This window comes from Pongo pygmaeus, chromosome 18 (assembly GCF_028885625.2).
Source record: "Pongo pygmaeus isolate AG05252 chromosome 18, NHGRI_mPonPyg2-v2.0_pri, whole genome shotgun sequence".
In the NCBI taxonomy this organism is placed as follows: Eukaryota; Metazoa; Chordata; class Mammalia; order Primates; family Hominidae; genus Pongo; species Pongo pygmaeus.
In genome coordinates this window covers 64,749,623-64,767,301 of record NC_072391.2, presented here as the reverse complement: position 1 = coordinate 64,767,301, position 17,679 = coordinate 64,749,623, and the positions used below count along the sequence as shown (strand labels likewise).

Below are 17,679 nucleotides of genomic sequence, written 5' to 3'. Positions count from 1 at the left end.
TTTTGAGACGGAGTCTCGCCTGTTGCCCAGGCTGGAGTGCAGTGGCGCGATCTCGGCTCACTGCAACCTCCGCCTCCTGGGTTCAAGCGATTCGCCTGCCTCAGCCTCCCGGGTAGCTGGGTCTACAGGCCCGCACCACCACGCCCAGCTAATTTTTGTACTTTTAGTAGAGACGGGGTTTCACCAGGTTGACCAGGCTGGTCACAAACTCCTGACCTCAAGTGATCTGCCCTCCTCGACCTCCCAAAGTGTGGGGATTACAGGCGTGAGCCACCGCGCCCGGCCCCCTTTGTTTTTATTCACTTGGTAGCTCCATCTACAAGTGTTCTTCATTTTGCTTTTTCACTTAATTGTGTATCAAAGATTACTTCATCCCTTTTTTTTTCTTTTTTTATCCCTTGTTTTTGATGCTGCCTAGCATTTTATTGTATGGATGTGCCATAGTTTATTTGTATTGTCTTTTGTCCTTTATTATTGCAAACAATGCTGCAATAAATCTTTGTGAGTATATGTATAAGATAAATACCTAGAAATGGAATGTCTGGGTCAAAGGGCATATGTGTTCTAAAGTTTTGCCAGACTTGGACATTGCTAAATTGCTTCACTGAACTTTGTTGAAAGATGAGTACAGAAGAGATCCAAAGAAGTGGATCTGTGAAATTTGCCCCAATGTTCCTCAATCTGTGAGTGGCAGCTCGGGAACCAGAAAAGGGCTCTACTCCAGGCTCAGCCCTCTTCCTTTGATCCCACCTGCGTCTCCCCATTGGTGGTGCAGGGCACTCCAAGCACCTGCTTCAACCCCGTCACTTTCTCCTCTGACCCCATCACCCTGCCCTCCCAGTTCCTTGTCCTCTCCTGGCAAACCCTCTTTAGTAATTAACTTGATTCCGAAGCCCTCAGGTAGCTTGCAGGAATCCAGGGATGCCCGCAGTCTCTCCAGGGCTGGTACTTTTCACCTTGGTGTGGTTCCTTTGAGAGTGCTAGGCATGAATTTCAGAACAACATTCCTAAATGTTTTTTTTGTTGTTGGGAGCAGAGGTGGGCAGGAGGAAAGTGGGTCACTCATGTAACTATAATGTAGTTCGTAATGAGAACTTAAAATGTTAAGATTTCCTTCATTTGACTTAAGCATATAAATTAAGGTACCCAGGCAGGGCGTGATGGCTCATGCCTGTAATCCTAGCACTTTGGGAGGCCAAGCTGGGTGGGTCATCTGAGGTCAGGAGTTCTTGAGACCATCCTGGCCAACATGGTGAAACCCTGTCTCTACTAAAAACATAAAAATTAGCTGGACATGGTGGTGCATGCCTGTAATCCCAGCTACTTGGGAGGCTGAGGCAGGAGAATCGCTTGAACCTGGGAGGTGGAGGTTGCAGTGAGCTGAGATCATACCACTGTATTCCAGCCTGAGTAACAGAGTGAGACTCAGTCTAAATAATAATAATAATAACAATAATAATAATTAAGGTAGCCTAACCTTATATTGAAAACACCATCTAAGGCTTTTAGCAAGTGAATGTCAACGTGAACAGATTACTGTCATCCTGCCAATGGCTTTCACCTTGTGGGGGACAAGGGAGGGGCCTCCACAGCCCCTCCTGCCTGCCTCAGAAGCCAGATGGGTCCTTGGCTTACCCAGGCCACGGGACACCCTCCTTCCTGTCTTCCCTTTATCCCGGCCAGCCTGACTCTCTGTGGTTTGTTCTGTGGCAGCAGAAGGTACGTGAAGAATGTTTTCCCAAGGCCGTGTACCTCTGAGCCTTGCAAAGATGCAGCTGGGGGTAGCCAGGTGGGCAGCAAGAAACTTGTGGGCTTCACCGCCACCTTCTGACCAGTTTCTCTCAGAGCACAGGGCTGCTGGGCCGCTGTGGTGCCGCTTCCTCCGTGCCCTCCTCCCCACTGGCTAGAAAGTTTTCCGAAGCACCCTGAGCCATTGGGTCACTCTCATGCCTTCAGCCTGCTTTGCCTCCATGTGGCTCTTCTAGCAGTGCCCATGTGTCCTCACCTGGCCTCCTAGACCCCTGTGATTTGAGCCCCACAACTCCTTCGGTCCCATCTCTCACTGGGTCCTGCTCTCCATTCCCTTCTTCCCCCACCCCCCACCCCCGCCACCTGTCCACCCTGTGTTCTGCCACATTGGATGGCTGGCCCTTGCATGGGCTGCCAAAATGTCCATTCATCCACTGCCCTGGTATCTGTTCGTGTCTGTCCGGGTCCCAGAAAAGAAGCCCCTGAGGGCAGGCACCTGGTCTCATCTGTTTACATCCTAAGTGCACAGGCTGGGCTCCGATAAGTGCTGACTGGCCAAGGTCAGAGGGTGCCAGCTGGCCACGTTGTTGGGGAACAGAGCCACATGTCTTTCAATCTGGTCTCCTAGAGAAGTGCTGAGAGGGGAACAACAGCCAGAGAAATCCCGGGGTCTGGTGACAGTGCTTGGTCCCATCCATGGGCCTGGGAGCCCCATCTTGGATTCTCTCCGACCTCCCAGCCCTTTTAATCAAAATCTTTTGGGCCGAAGGAATTTGTAGCCACCAACTCTGCAGGAGAAAATGTCGTCAGTGAAGAGTGGGCTGGCCTGGGCATGCCTCTGGGCCAGCCTGGGCGTCTATTCCGGAATGCTGCCTCTGCCGAGGGAGGTCTGCCTGGCAGCGCCATCCCCACATCCACAGCTTCAGACAAGTGCTCCCTTCCTGGGCCAAGGGGGTATCCTGATTTGGAGTCAGAGCCATCCCCAAGCCTGTATGTGGCGGGTGCCTGGCTGCAGATGGTGACTCCTCCTGCCTCAAGAGTCCGGGATACAGCAGCGCTGGGGGTGCCTGTGGCCACTGCCAGGCAGTGGGACCAGATCAGTCGCATGCCTCTGTTTTGCTCTTTGGAAACTCCTGAAGGTGTAGGGTTGTTCAGGTTTGGGGATGGCAAAAGGAGAGCCAGAATTTAGGAATCCAAATTCATGGATTCCTTTCAAAGTAGTTGCCCTGGTGATGGTGTCACTGGAGAGCTGATGTGCAAGCCACAGAGAGTGGCCCCAGAGCAGAACCATCCAGCCCAATCGTATTCACAGGGCTTGATCTGATGACCTTTGACAATTTCCACAATACAAGGACAAAGATTTGCTATCTTTGGGGACATGCAAAAGAAAGTGAGGGCTGGGATAGTGGGTCATGCATGTAATCTCAGTGCTTTGGGAGGATAAGGTGGGAAGATCGCTTGAGCCCAGGAGTTGGAGACCAGCCTGGGCAACATAGTGAGACTGTCTCTGCAAAAATAAAAAATAAATAGTTAGGCATGGCAACACGCCGCTGTGTTTCTAGCTACTCAGGAGGCTGAGGCAGGAGGATCACTTGAGCCCAGGAGATTGAAGCTTCAGTGAGCTATCATTGCGCCATGGCACTCCAGCCTGGGTAACAGCGCAAGACCCTGTTTCAAAAACAAAAAAAAACAAAACAAAGCAAGGCCAGGCACGGTGGCTCACGCCTGTAATCCCAGCACTTTGGGAGGCCAAGGCTGGCGGATCTCTTGAGTCCGGAGTCCAGGAGTTGGAGACCACCCTGGGCAACATAGTGGGACCCTGTCTTTACAAAAAAATAAAAATAAAATAAAAAAAGTAGCCAGGTGTGGTGGTGCGTGCCTGTACTTCCAGCTACTCTGGAGGCTGAGGTGGGAGGATTACTTGAGCCCAGGAGGTCAAGGTTACAGTGAGCTGTGATGTTGCCACTGCACTCCAGCCTGGGCAACAGAGCAAGATCCTGTCTCAGAAGAAAAAAAAAACCCTAAACGCAAAACCAAAATACCACCAGTTGAATCCCTGAGGGAAAACTAAGTCCTCCATTTAGCTTTGAGATGGGACTACTCAGAGGTCACTTCAAATAATGCTTGGCTTGGCCTGTAGGAGGCTCTGAGCCTCAGGTGGGCTGAAGGGCAGGGTGGCTAGGAGTGTGTCTGGCAGTCAGGGTGGTAGCCAGCCGGCAGAGGGAGATGGGCTGCGGGAGGCATGGGCTGACGACCCTGCAGAGAAGCCGGCAGGGCTGGATGGATGGAAGGCAGGGGAAAGCGGGCCAGATGGCTTAGGGTGGACCAGGATTCCACACCATTTACTGTGCCCACATTTCCTTTTATTTCAGATGTTTTCAAGTCAGCAAACATTTACTGAGGATCTACTATGTACAAGGTACAATTCTGGGTGCCTGGGGGAAGGGACATAGGGGACAGAGATGAATACACCCCACCCAGCACATTCCATGCCTTTGGGGAAAGCTGTCCTAATGAGGGCAGACATGAGGATTGCAAAGCGTCTCAAATGGCAAAGTAATTTGCCCAACGATGACTTAGCATAAGGGCCCCCTGACTCAGGGCATCAAGGAAAGGTTCCTGGATGAGGCAACGCTTGCAGTTGGCTCTGAAGATCAAGCCTCATTCTGTGGATTGAGAAGTGAGAAAGGTGATCCAGGAAGATGCACTGAGTCGGGGTCTGCGGCACCCTTTCTGCTTAGGTTCCCTGTCTCATGGGCAGGGGCTCCTGAAAGGAGAGTTCAGCTACCAAGGTTTTAGTCCCAGCTCCTGGCCTTCCCGCCACGAGCGCAGAGCTGGCCTGACTCCCAGGTGTGGCGCTGCCTGCCTGGGCTGTTGTCCCATCTTGGGCCCATATCCTGGGGATGGGGGTCTTCCTCCTGTAGCCCACCCCTTCTTGCCTGGCATTCATCCCTGGCCACTGGGCCAGCTGTCTGGCTAGAGGGTGGCGGGTGGAGGGGGTGGTTGATGCCATCTGGTGGGTCTGGCTCTGAGTCCAAGGGCGTTAGCCCACCTTTCTGTACAAAACTGTACACCAGGCCCAGATTTACTTAGAGAAACGTGGTCATTTCTGCTGCTGAAGGGAACTAAAGAGGAATCCTTCCCTTCCTCTCATGTGCTGGCCCCTCCCCAGCTGAGAACCCTCAGGCAGCATGGGGCAGAGCTTCAGGCTCCCCCAGTCCTAAAGGGATTTTGTGTCCACCATGGGGCAGAGGGCAGATCCTCCTTCTGGGCACCCCATTCCCCGTTTCCCTGAGCAAAGGATAGCGGGGGTGTCTGACACTTGCGTTTGGACCTCAGGAAGGAGGTGACTAATCCTAACAGAATAAGCATGTGTTCTCATCACTCTGGCCCCAGCCTGATATTGTTACCAGATGAGAACATGTCTTATTGGGTTTAACTGTGATGGCTGTGAAGACAGCACTTTGAGTAACAGGCAGCAGCACTGTGTCCTGAATAAACTCTGGGCCCTCCTACCTTGTCCTGGCCAGGCTAGGGCCAGGGTTGGCTTTGGGCTTTGAGACAGCAGCCCACTCCCACCCTCTCCCCACTGCCCATCTCTATTGTGCTAGGACCCCAGTTTCCCTGGCAGAGTAGCTGTCGCAGCCTACTCCCCCTGTGCTGAAACTTGGCTGCAGACACGGGCCCTGGGCTCCAGCCCGGCCTCTTGGGCTAATGCTCTCTCTACTGTTTCTCCCTCTGGAGATGAACATCTGCAACAAGCCCTCCAACAAGACGGCCCCTGAGAAGAGTGTGTGGACAGCGCCGGCGCAGCCCAGCGGACCCTCTCCCGAGCTGCAGGGCCAGCGATCCCGCCGGAATGGGTGGAGCTGGCCCCCTCACCCGCTCCAGATTGTGGCCTGGCTGCTGTACCTCTTCTTTGCTGTGATCGGCTTTGGGGTCCTTGTTCCCCTCCTGCCTCACCACTGGGTGCCCGCTGGCTACGCTGTATCCTTGGGAAAGCGTAGGGCTGGTGTGTGGAAGTGGGGAGGCAAAGGATGGCTGGCACAGCGGAGGCCCAAAGCTGGGTTGAGAGCCTCGGGGAGCACAGTCAGGAGAGCAGAGCAGGGTGGGCCCAGTCCTGGGGACTTGCTGCTTCCCAGCCTGTCTCCAGCCTCCACCTGACCTCTCCACCTGATAGGGTGGGTGGGCATGCCTAAAATACCTAGGAGCACGTCAAGCCGCGCAAAGATGTGAATCCTGTCTGCAGAGGTACCACAGGAGCCGTCATAGAAGGAGGAGCCTCAAACCATCCTGAAGCTAATTGTGTTCAGAGCTGAACAAAGGATGAAGTAGGGAGTAATTAGTCCATCTATCGAAGAATTTTTCACTTTTCAAAGAGTCACTGTAGAATTCTTTTACATAGTAAGTGTCCTGGTGCCTTAAAATATGGTTTTATTTATGGACAGACTGTGCCCAGGACTGTTTATGGGCACATTGATTCTGTACATCAGACCCTTTTAGAGTGAGGTTGAATGTGACAAGAGATGGGATGGAGATACCTCAAATGCTCCTGGGAATAGTGACAAACCCAGACTTGCCTGAGCCCAGTGGTGTGACTGCCCCTTCCCTGGCCACAGCCCCCAGGAGCAGAGGATGTGGCTGCAAGGCCAGGGGTTGCAGTGAAGCAGGCATATCTGTGCTCCTTTCCGGAGAGTTCCTATTTGAGTGTCCTTCACAAAGATGACTCCTGTGGGGAAGGTGAGGGCAGCCTAAGGGTGGTTGGCAGGGATAAGCCTAAAAGCCTGGGACATCGAGCCTGTGGTGAGCTCTGTCCCTGCTCAGCACCTTCGGAGCTGCATGGGACCGAGCAGCTCCTGCCAGCTCTGTGGGTCTTAGCCTCCTCCTCTGTCTGATGGGAAGGCTCCTACCTGGAGCACTTTAGGATATATGTGAGCACTAGAATTCATTAAGCCACAAATGTGAACATGCTCTTTTAGGAAACCGCAAAGTCCTGGGCTGGTGAGTGGCAGGGTAGGTGTGTGGAGGGGGACCCTAGAGGAGGTTGTCATCCTCAGACACAGCAGTGCCATCTGGGGGCTTCTTGTTCACTAGAGCCCAGGGGCTGGTCATCAGCTCTGTGAATGGAAAACTGGACTTTCCCTGAGGTGACCAACAGGTCTTAGTGCTGTTAAGTCATGGGACATGGGAATGCATCATGGGACATTCCTCCTGTGATCTGGAATGGACACGCCCCTCACTAGGGATCACCTGGGTTCCTCCCATCAGGACACCTGGGAAACCAGATTAACCAGATGAACAACTCCATGGCTTGGACAAGTAGAAGCAGAGCAAATCATGATAAACAGAAGGCAGTAGACTTTATTGAGCCCTTACATGTGCCAGGCCCTGCATCAGCCACTTTACATGAATGATCTCATTTTGTCTTCATAGTAATCCTGTAAGGAGGTATTCTCCCCATTTCCTAATGAAGAAGCTGGGCACAGAGGTTCTGTGACTTCCTGAGATCACATAGCGGGCACCCAGTGAGGCCAGATGGGCTGCCCAGGAAGCCTGACTGTCCTGAGAGGGGCGGGTTGAGGGCTTTGTCTCCACATTCAGGGTTCGTCTGCTTTGAGCATTGCAGAGGCTCACAGAACCACCTGGTTCATGCCTGACCAGACTATATGCTCTCCTTCCTTCCATCAAAGCCTTCTTTCTGCAGGCTCTCTCAGGTCCCCTGAGGAGTGAGGTAGGGTCATAATGGGTACCAGGTACCCACCTTGGGCCTGGAACTGGCCTGGGCCTTAGGGATGCAAGCTGAGCCCTAGGGTGCTGGGCCCCCAGCTGAAGGGAAGGCTGGTGCACTGGAGATGGTGATCACGCCACATGGCAAGTGCAGTAGACTGTGAGGGCAGGCGGAGGCCACCTACACCAGCATCACCGCATGTCCACAGGCACACTCGCGGCCTGTGGCTCCCCTCCTCCCCCGCCCCACCTCTCCCCATGTGCTCTTGGCTCCTCCTCCTTCCTTCCTAACTTAAATCCAGTCAGTCATCCAGCCCTGTTGATTTTGCCTCCTAAATAGACATTGAATTGGCTCCCGGTTTCTGCCACTGCCAACTGCCTGTCTTCACTGGATGACCGCTGAGTTTCTAAACGGGTCCCCCATACACGCTCTCACCTCGGCCAGCGCATCTGCATCCCTGCTCTTTCCAAAAACCAAATCTGATAATGTTGCGCCCCAGCTCCAGGATTTCTAATGGTTTCTTCCTGCCTTAAGTAATGAGGCTCAAGGCCGGGCGCAATGGTTCACACCTGTAATCCCAGCATATTGGGAGACCGAGGCAGATGGATCACCTGAGGTCAGGAGTTCCAGACCAGCCTGGCCAACACGCGAAACTCCGTCTCTACTAAAAATACAAAAATTAGCTGGGCATGGTGGCACACGCCTGTAATCCCAGTTACTTGGGAGGCTGAGGCTGGAGAATCGCTTGAACCCGGGTTGGGGGGCGGAGGCTGCAGTGAGCCGAGATAGCGCCATTGCACTCCAGCCTGGGCAACAGAGGGAGACCCTGTCTCAAAAAAAAAAAAAAAAAAACAAAGAAAAGAAATGAGGCTCAACATGGCGTCAAGGCTCCGCATTCTGGACTCTGCCTCTCTCCCCCATTTCCTCTGATGTGATTTTCCCTGTCCTCTTCTGTTTCCACGTCACTGGTCTCTGCCTGGAAGCCCCTTGTCTCTCTCCCTGCTCCCAACACCCAGCTAAATTAGAGGCCGAGAACTAGCAGCCCATGGCCAGTCCAGCCTGCAGATTTGTTTTTTTTGAATTGAAGGATAGTTAACAAAGAAAATGCACAGATCTTAATGTTCCTTCTATAGGCATGTTTTTTAAATTATTTATTTCCTTAACATTTAAACATTGAGAGATCTCACATAAAAACCCAGACTTCTGGTTCCTTTTGAGAAGCCAGAAATTGGCCACACAGACCCTCATTCTTGCATTCTTGCAAGACAGCCTTGAGCTGGAGGCACACTTCAGCCGAACCGCTGGTTGGCACTCCACATGTTCCCCACAGCCACAGTCCCTTGCCAGGCTCCCTTTCCTCTTTGCCTGCCAGGTCCTTGGAATCCATTCCTCTCCGTCTCAGCTGAGACAATCCTTCCTCAGGTAAGCCTTCTGGACCCCTTCAGACTAGATGAGGTCACTTAGTTATAAACTGGCATAGTCCCACGAACTTTCTTCATTGTAATTAACCCATTATTTGATTGATATCCATGTTTTTGGGCAGGAGTGGTGGCTCATGCCTATAATCCCTGCACTTTGGGAAGCCAAGGCAGGCAGATCACCTGAGGTCAGGAGTTTGAGACTAGCCTTAGACAACACGGCAAAACCTTGGCTCTACTAAAAATACAAAAATTAGCCAGGCGTGGTGGTGAATGCCTGTAGTCCCAGCTACTTGGGAGGCTGAGGCAGGAGAATCACTTGAACCTGGGAGGCAGAGGCTGCAGTGAGCCAAGATCGCGGCATTGCACTCCAGCCTGGGCAACAGAGCGAGACTCCGTCTCAAAAAAAAAAAAAAAAAAAAAAAAAAAAAAAAAATTCCATGTTTTCCACCAGACTGCAGTCTCTTCAGTGCTAGGGACTCTTGCCCCTGCCATATCCATCAATGCCTGTCACAACAAAAGACCTCAGTAGACAGCTGAATGAATGACCCTGGGGGTGAGACGGGAGAACAGCTGGAGCAGGCAGGGAGTAAATGTTTGCCCTCATTCAGTGTCTGAAGAGTGGATGGCACGGTGAGCACAGTAGCTGGTGATAGCAGAGAGGTTTGGGAGGAGCCAGAGGGAAAGGGACCTTAGCACCGAGCGGAGGAGTGAATTTCAGCCAGAGAGCTGTTGAGACCCACTGTAGGGGTGCAAGTAGGGAGGGCTTTGGGTCTGAGCTTTTAAAAACTTACTCTGCGACCATGTGAAGCATAGACTCAAAGGAACTCAGACAGGAGGCGCAGAGTTGGGAGGCTCTAGAGTGGCGCAGGCAAGAGATGAAGACTTGGCCATAGGGATAGAAGGGGTAGTGATGGCTACAGGATTGTCTCTCTCAGCTGTGCTATGGCACGTTAGGACGGAGCCTGGTTTATGCGGCACGTTAGGGCGGAGCCTGGTTTATGCGGCACGTTAGGGCGGAGCCTGGTTTATGTGGCACTTTAGGGCGGAGCCTGGTTTATGTGGCACATTAGGGCGGAGCCTGGTTTATGCGGATATGTAGAGAGATTTGGCTGGTGGGAGGAGGAGGAAGGGAGGAAAAGAGATTGGACAGCTGATGAATGAAGGATGGCAGATGGATGATGGGTAGAGCATGAATGATGGAGGGATGATGTCTGCCTGGCTAGCAAGAGGACGAGTGGAATTTTGGGCTGAAGCGGGTGTGATCAAGGGAGGGAGAGTGGATGGCTGCCTGGGTGGAATCTATGGGTGAATTTTTACACATCAGACTTTGTAGCAAATTGTCAGCAAACTTGTCTCCTGCACTTGGCCCAGTCATTGAGCAGTTAGGTCCTGGAAGAGCTGTGTTTCAGCTTCAGAGACTAGCCATGCTGCCCCTGGCCAGGTCCTGAACATGGCAGGCCATCCCAGACACTCAGCCCAGGACTCCAAGTGCCTAGATTCTTGGTAGGGGAGGTAGCAAGTGTCCGAACCCCTGTCTGCAAGAGGTTCTCCATCTGGCCCAGCTACTGAAAAGGGGGGTGGCTGCATCCCTCTTGGAGGTGACTTTCTATGAAAGCAAGATAAGGAAGCTGGGAGTTAAACTTCAGGTTCTTGGACCTTAGGTGGGGTTGATCTCTTTCAGTCTCACATCACCATTTGGAATCTGAAACGAGAAACCGGCCTGAGGTCAGACCAGCCAGGGCCTGCACCAGGCCTGGAGCAGTGAGGCCAGGACCCTGCGACTGGGCACCTAGGTGGCGACGGCAGGCACTGCTGGCTGGCTGTGGACTCCTTTCCTAGATGGCCTCTCCCTCTTTCCATTTGGGGCATAGGGGTTACCTGGAGAGGTCTGATGAGGAGGCTTTGGGGAACTGGAGGTAGGAGGTGGCACAGGCAGAGAATCTGCACAAAGCGGACTGGCATGGCAGTGGGGAGTTCTCTGGCTGCAAGGAACGGGGCGGGACTCCCAGCCGGCAGAGTGGAGTGAGTCTTTAACCTGCTGGGCCAGTGTATGGGCGCCATCTTTGCCGGCCACCTTGTGGTGCACCTGACCGCCGTCTCCATCGATCCAGCAGATGCCAACGTGCGAGACAAGAGCTATGCGGGGCCCCTGCCCATCTTCAACCGAAGCCAGCACGCACATGTCATTGAAGACCTGCACTGCAACTTGTGCGACGTGGATGTGTGAGTGTGTGTGGGTGCTTGTGGCTGCCGAGTGTGCTGTGGGGCGCACGGTGGAGAGGGGGTGCCAGGGCTTCACAGCCATCCCTGATGCCTCAGAACCCTCATGTTTTATGCAGTCAAGAACCTTGATGGCGTGACAGAGAACTGGGTTCCTGAGAAGGTGAGGAGAAGGTGATTGGAAACAGAAGATGAGGAGTAGTATTCCAGCAGTTAAAGGAGGAAACATTTGGCCTTGCCCAAACATTTCTAATGAGCGGCTCTGCCAGTGACACCCTCACATCTCTCGCCAGTATTCCCATGTAGGGGTGGGCAGGGGTGTTGATGCCTGAGACTCACTGTGTGCTGAGCTCTTCCTGCAGCCACCCTGCATGGCTTTCTCACTTCATGGAGCAGGAAGAGCCCAGCACTTAGAAAGGCTGATAGGCCAGACACAGCCACTGATAGCGGGCCAGATTCACATCTGGCTGGCTAGGCCCCTAAGCAGATACTGCTGCCCTGGGGTCTACCCAGGAGGAGTCTGAGGCCCAGGGGGGCCAGGTGGCTTGCTCAGGTCCCTCTGCTAACGTGGAGGAGTCACTACGTGCTGCGCCTCTGCCACCTTGGCTGGTCCCAGCTACCTCTCTAGGGGCCCTCTCCACCCTTCTGGAGCCCCCTAGTCTCCAGGTCTCGGGTGGGGGATCAGGGATGGGGACATGGCCCAAAGCCAGCCCCCACCAGGAAGCCTGTTGAAGGGGTCTGTCTGCAGACTGAGCAAGCCCCTAGCCTTAAGGCGGCAAGGACTTGGACATGAGGCCATCCTGCCATTCACTGGGCACCCGCCAGCACACTTTCCGAGCAGCTGCTCCAGCAGCTGCTGCCCATTGCAGGGCTCTGCCCTGTTCTGGGGGAGGGGTTGTGCCTTTGGGCCTTCCCCGGTGCCTCCCTGGGCTGGGAGACTCCCCTGAGCCTCTGTGGTGAGCACCTGCATGCTCACGCGGATGGCAGCCTGCACTTCTTTTGCCTCTTTTCTCTTAGTCCACACAGATTGAAGTTTCTGGAAAAAATGCCAGTATCATTCCCATAGAATGGCAGGGAAACAGGGGCCCACTGCCGGAGGTGTCGGGAAGGGCAGTGCAGGAGTGTCGGGAAGGGCAGTGCAGGCCCTGGGCCCCCCGCCTTGCTGTCTGCAGCTCCCTGGGCCCACACCTGCATCTTCTGGCTTCTCTCGGGGTCTTTGCTTGGAAAGGACGTCCATTTTCTGTTTCATGGCGCATCAGCTAGGCGTACAATCCCAGAGCAGGAGGGGTGCGCCTCCTTACCTCTCCTGCGGCCTCTGGGGTCCCCCAGCTCTTCGGGAGCGCTGCCTCCTCTAGGGGACCCACCCCGCGGCGCCTGCAGAGGGCGCGCGCGCTCCTCGTCGCCTCGCTCGGGGCTGTCTCAGGCTTTGCGCTTGGTCCCTCCACAGACCCCACTCAACCGCCGCGACCCGCCGGGCCGCAGAGCGGGGAATGAGCCAGCCAACCGCGCTGTGCCCCCTCTCCCTGCAGGAGCGCTCGCTCCAAGCACTGCAGCGCCTGCAACAAGTGCGTGTGCGGTTTCGACCACCACTGCAAGTGGCTCAACAACTGTGTGGGCGAGCGGAACTACCGGTGAGGACAGCCCGGCCGCACGCGGGCCTGCGGATGCACTGTCTGAGGGTGGCAGCCACAGACCTTGCAGCTCGCATGGCAGGCGGGCAGGGATGGGGATGCTTCGAGGACCTGTGCCCGTTTTATGCGGGGGTGCTGCCCAGAGAGAGTGATGCTCGTGGGTGCCGGCTGAGATGGCCAAGGGTGGGCCTGGAATCTTCCACCGAGCTGGCCCAGAGAAAGGCGGGCTGCCTGATGGGGTGGCCACCCATCTTCAGTTTTGCCGTATGCCTTTGGCTTCTGAGGAGTTGGGGCTGTGGGGTCACCCTCAGCCCTCTGAGCCCATAGCAATGACCCTACAGCCCCAACTCCTATGGGCCTTCCAAGGCTGGAGCTCCGGGGAGCTGACAGCTACCCATGGCTGGGCCCAGGCTCTTTCTACACAGTGTTGCATCCGCCTTACTGGGCGTCCTACTCCTGGTGCTGGTGGCCACATATGTCTTCGTGGAGTTCTTTGTCAACCCCATGCGTCTGCGCACCAACCGACACTTTGAAGGTCAGTTTAGGCTCCGGGCCTATTCTCACCCCCAACCCTGGTCACCTGTCATGTCCCCGGCTGAGCACACACTGCCTGTGCCTTGCAGTCCTGAAGAATCACACGGATGTGTGGTTCGTGTTCCTGCCCGCCGCCCCCGTGGAGACCCAGGCCCCTGCCATCCTGGCCCTGGCCGCCCTGCTCATCCTTCTGGGCCTCCTGTCCACAGCCCTCCTGGGGCACCTGCTCTGCTTCCACATTTATCTCAGTAAGTGCCTCCCGCACCTGCCTTCTGGAGCGCAGGGGTCCTCAGATTGCAGGAAGGTGCCCAGTTGGACGGTGGACCCTGAAACCATGCCCCTGCCCAGTATGGGCTCACTATGGTGGCCAGGTCTCACCTGATGGCTTTGTGTATTTGGGGACACTGGTTTCAGCCTGGGGCTGGTTGTCCTCCCTCCTGTTCTGAGCTCCAGGGTCCCCCTTCCACTGCACTGAGCCCTCTCCTCCCCCCACCAGTGTGGCACAAGCTCACCACCTATGAGTACATCGTGCAGCACCGCCCACCGCAGGAGGCCAAGGGGGTTCACAGGGAGCTCGAGTCATGTCCTCCCAAGATGCGGCCCATTCAGGTATAGAGGATGAGGGGTGGGAGGGGGCCTGGGTGTGGGGGGTGTTGGGCTGTGCAGCAAGCAGCCAGTGAGGAGACAGGGCAAGGGAGGCAAGCCTGGAACAGCCGCTGGGGGCGGGGGTGCTGGGGGCAGCAGGGACCAGGCTTGTGCTGAGCGTGTGTCTGCTCGTCCAAGCGTGGGGACAGCCAGAGGGAGCCCTGTGTTTCCCGGACCCCACGTACACACCTGCCCAGGCGCCAAGCATGCGCGGGAGGGCATAGGATGTGGGAGCCTGGAAGCAAGCAGGTTGGGGCTGCAGCAGGAGAGAGAGGGATGGACCAGCGACGGGGTCAGTGATGGGTGGCCAGGATGGAGCCATCACTTCTCCTCATCCATGACCTTGAGCGCTTATACCCATTACCCTAATTTATGCTTAAAACAGCCTCTGTTGCAGGTGTGCATACTGAGGCCTAGAAGGTTAACCACAAGCTGGGTCTGGGAAGAGTTAAGGTCTCCACACTCTGGCCGGCCTGGCCAGGCCGGTGGCTGACCAGCCTATCCCCATTCCCACGCCCCATGGCTTCCTGAGGTCAGCTGCTGGGGTGGGGGTGGTCCAGTCGTCAGAGGAGCCCCTAGGGACTAGGAAGGCGGGGCCCAGGCAGTCTTTGCTGGGGGAAGGCTGAGCCCTGGATCCCAAGGCCTCATGGCAACTGGACACAAACAGAGGCTGGTGGGTGGGTTGGGGAGGGCCTAGGACCCCGCCTCTACTGTTCTTGTCGCCAGGGCTGGACACTACTTGTGGGCTAGGCTGCCAGGACTGGGTAGGCCTGGGCCTGGGGTGTGCTGGCTGTGGGTGGTGACTCCACTGTTACACCACCGTATACCTGCCCCGGTGCTGGGCTCTGATGGTGGCAGCTGTGCTGGGGAGAGGGTACTGTTTCCAGCCCCACATCAAGAGGAGATGGAGGCCCAGAGAAGTAGGCAGGAGACTTCCTCAAGCCTCATAGCCAGCACCCACTGAAGCAGGGCGGGCTCTTCGGCCCTGCCCTGCCAAGGCTTTGGGGCCAAATGTGGCCACAGCAAAGACATTTAATTTCTGTTCTGTCCATCTGCAGTGACTTGAGGGAGGCGAACCCAGGGGACAGGAGTGGTGTTCTTGTCCCCTTTTACAAAGCAGACAGCTGAGGCTGAGGGCCCAGTACCATTCAGGAATGTACACAGTTTTGAAGGTCTCTGAGGAAGTATCCTCTGGACAGCCATGGTGACAGAGGACAGGGCTCTGAGTGGGGACTCACTGGGGACGCTTTCAGACTTCCTGAGCTGGCTAGGGCCTGGCGCCTTTCCCATCCTGGCCCCTCAGCTTCTGAGACCTCCTCTACTGCTGCCCCCTCCTCTGCTCCCCCCTCTGGAGCCCAGGGCCCCCCAGTGGGCTTTACCCCTCTGCTGGCCCTGGAGGGTCACTGAGTCCACACTGGAGCAGAAAAGAGGTGTGGGGGAGAGTGATCTTGAGGTCTCCAGTCCCTGTGACTGGCCTCTGACCCCTGACCCCGCGCTCCTCGGCCCAGGCTGGCGCCTCCACACCCCTCTCCAGAGCAGCAGCCAGGGCAGAGGTTGGGCGGGGCCGCTGGCTGGGCTCCTCCCCCAGATCTGTCAGGGCCCTGCAGGCAGCCACCCACCCCCACCCCAGCAGGAATGCGGGAGGGGCCCCTCTCTGGAGCCGTTGCCCCCAAACATAGGCTTGTTTTAGAGACGGCCTTGCTGTTACAGTGTCCTCTCTGCATTAGTCAGGACGCCTCCGTCTCCATGGAAACGGCTGCTGAACTGGCGACAGCTGTCCGGGTGCTCCCGGCAACCCCTCCCCGCTCCCACACTCCCGGGACCCGCCCCCATCCCGCACCACGCCCTTCCCGGGCCTGCTTTCCCCCGGCTTTTGTTTCCTCACCTGGAGTCCTCCTGGGCAAAGCTGGGGCGAGTCCTGTGGGCGGGGGTGCAGTACTAGGCCACTCCTGCAACCCCCTGGCCTCAAGGCCCCTTGGCTTTCAGGGGTCGCGTCTGCACCCTCAGGGTTGCTGTGAAGATCAGGGCTTGCCCATAAGCCTGGTGCCCAATGGGGCTGCGGCTCTGTTTGTTCCACCACCTGCTACCCTCCCTTTTGGTGTAGTGGCAGGGAGACCACCACACGTGCATTTACCGCAGCCCCTTCTCGGCAGCCGGGATCGTGGCTGGTCCTCTGTGAGGGCGAGGGGTGCGCCCAGGACTTAGCTCTGCGGGAGCTGGTGGATGCTCACTCAGGCCTGTTTCTCAGCCAGGGGAAAACAATTGGTTCAGAGGCTGGATCCCTGGGGACGCCAGGAGCAGGTGCGGGCAGCTCTGAGCTTCCCACCACTCCCTGGCTGAGCCTCTCTAAACTGGGCCTATAGACCCATGGGGGCTGGGAGCCTTCCCGCAGGAGGCAGAGGCTGAATAGATGAGGTGAGGACCTGGGGATGGGGCAAGGGCCAGAAATGGGTGTTTTAAGCCTTACCCTACAGATGGGGTTTTCCCAGCATGGCTGGGAGCCTGGCATGAGGCCTGAGATGTCCCACAGAGGCCAGTGAGGGCAGGACTGCGTGAGCTTGAGGCTCGGGAGCCACACCTGGCCTCCCAGCCTGCTTGACTTCCACCTTCCCCAGGAGATGGAGTTCTACATGCGGACCTTCAGACATATGCGCCCAGAGCCCCCCGGCCAGGCCAGGCCAGCAGCAGTGAATGCCAAGTGAGTGCAACCTGGGCATGTGCCACTGGGCATCTCCAGTTAGCATGGCCGGGCCATCGAGGCAGAAGGGGGTAGGCTAAGGTCGGGGCACGAGTCTGGCCGTTCTCTGAGCTAACAGGAAGGGAAGCTTCTCTCAGCACCTCCAGTGGGGAGGGATTTGGGGAACAGGCCCCAGGCTTACCCTCCTGCTTCCCCCTCAGTCCCTCCCAGTTTCTTGCCACCCGTGGCCAAGCGGAACCTCCACCACCCTCTTCCCCAGACACTCTCGCCCTGCCTCCCCGGATCCGACCCCAGGTAGGAGGGACTGTGCTGGGCCTCCGGTCCAGGTGGAGTGGGATAGAAAGAAGCTTCTACCCTGGCGCTCGCCTCTGCTTCTTTTGGCGATGTGGGGCCCTCAGTCTCCCCCGTGTCTCTGCAGAAAAAGAGGAAGAGGCGCGTGTATAAAGTGCGAACCTCTGAGACCTCGGATCCGGCGTCGGGTGAGCGCCTCTTCCTGTCCGGGTCCTGCTCTGGGAACTCGAGGGAGGGGAAGGCAGAGCCACAAGCGAGCCGCAGCCACTGGGCTCATGTTCCCTTCCCCTGCGCAGGGCCCAGGGCCCCCGGCCGCCGCTCCAGCTCGTCGACGGATTCCGCGGACGCCAGCCCTGTGCACGCCGCTGGCCCTGCCGGCGCCTACCACTCGGCGTCGGCAGAGTCCGTGGACGAGATTCCAGTGGCGCAGACGCGCCTGGGCAGCGCTGCTCTGGCCGCCCCGCGGGGCCGGGGCCTACAGCCCACCCTGGCGCGGCAGGCGCGTGCGCTCGCCATTTTCGTGAGCCGGAGCAGCGGCGAGCCCAGGGCGCCGGGCGGCCGGGAGGCTTAGCTGGGCCGAGAGGCCGGAGGGCCGAGTTGGAGCGGCCGGCCCGACTCTCTATGCAACACCCCATCCTTGCCGCACCGAGTGCACTTTAGGGGCCCCTACGGCCGGGGGGATCGTCCTCCCTTCCCCACGACTCAGCAATACCCGCCCCACCGTCTGTGATGCTCCAATAAACTTTTTTATGCTTTTGCGGA

At 56.6% G+C, this 17,679-nt stretch overlaps 1 protein-coding gene across 5 annotated transcripts in view; it reads left to right on the top strand.

The window, feature by feature from the left end:
- ZDHHC1 (zinc finger DHHC-type containing 1) overlaps window positions 1-17,679 on the top strand; it is a 22,056-nt gene extending 4,377 nt beyond the window's left edge. For 2 of the 5 annotated variants that reach the window (XM_054453935.2, XM_063655263.1), the window contains exons 2-12: window positions 4,122-4,168; window positions 5,494-5,736; window positions 10,946-11,121; window positions 12,648-12,749; window positions 13,160-13,284; window positions 13,373-13,531; window positions 13,780-13,892; window positions 16,544-16,626; window positions 16,827-16,920; window positions 17,045-17,105; window positions 17,214-17,679. In XM_054453935.2, coding sequence (XP_054309910.1) covers window positions 4,160-4,168; window positions 5,494-5,736; window positions 10,946-11,121; window positions 12,648-12,749; window positions 13,160-13,284; window positions 13,373-13,531; window positions 13,780-13,892; window positions 16,544-16,626; window positions 16,827-16,920; window positions 17,045-17,105; window positions 17,214-17,488 — 1,440 coding nt within the window. In that variant the 5' untranslated portion in view covers window positions 4,122-4,159 and the 3' untranslated portion in view covers window positions 17,489-17,679. Of the gene's footprint in view, window positions 1-4,121; window positions 4,169-5,493; window positions 5,737-8,559; window positions 8,900-10,579; window positions 11,122-12,647; window positions 12,750-13,159; window positions 13,285-13,372; window positions 13,532-13,779; window positions 13,893-16,543; window positions 16,627-16,826; window positions 16,921-17,044 lie in introns of those variants that run through there. The other 3 variants (XM_054453930.2, XM_054453937.2, XM_063655264.1) reach the window with 3 other exon arrangements.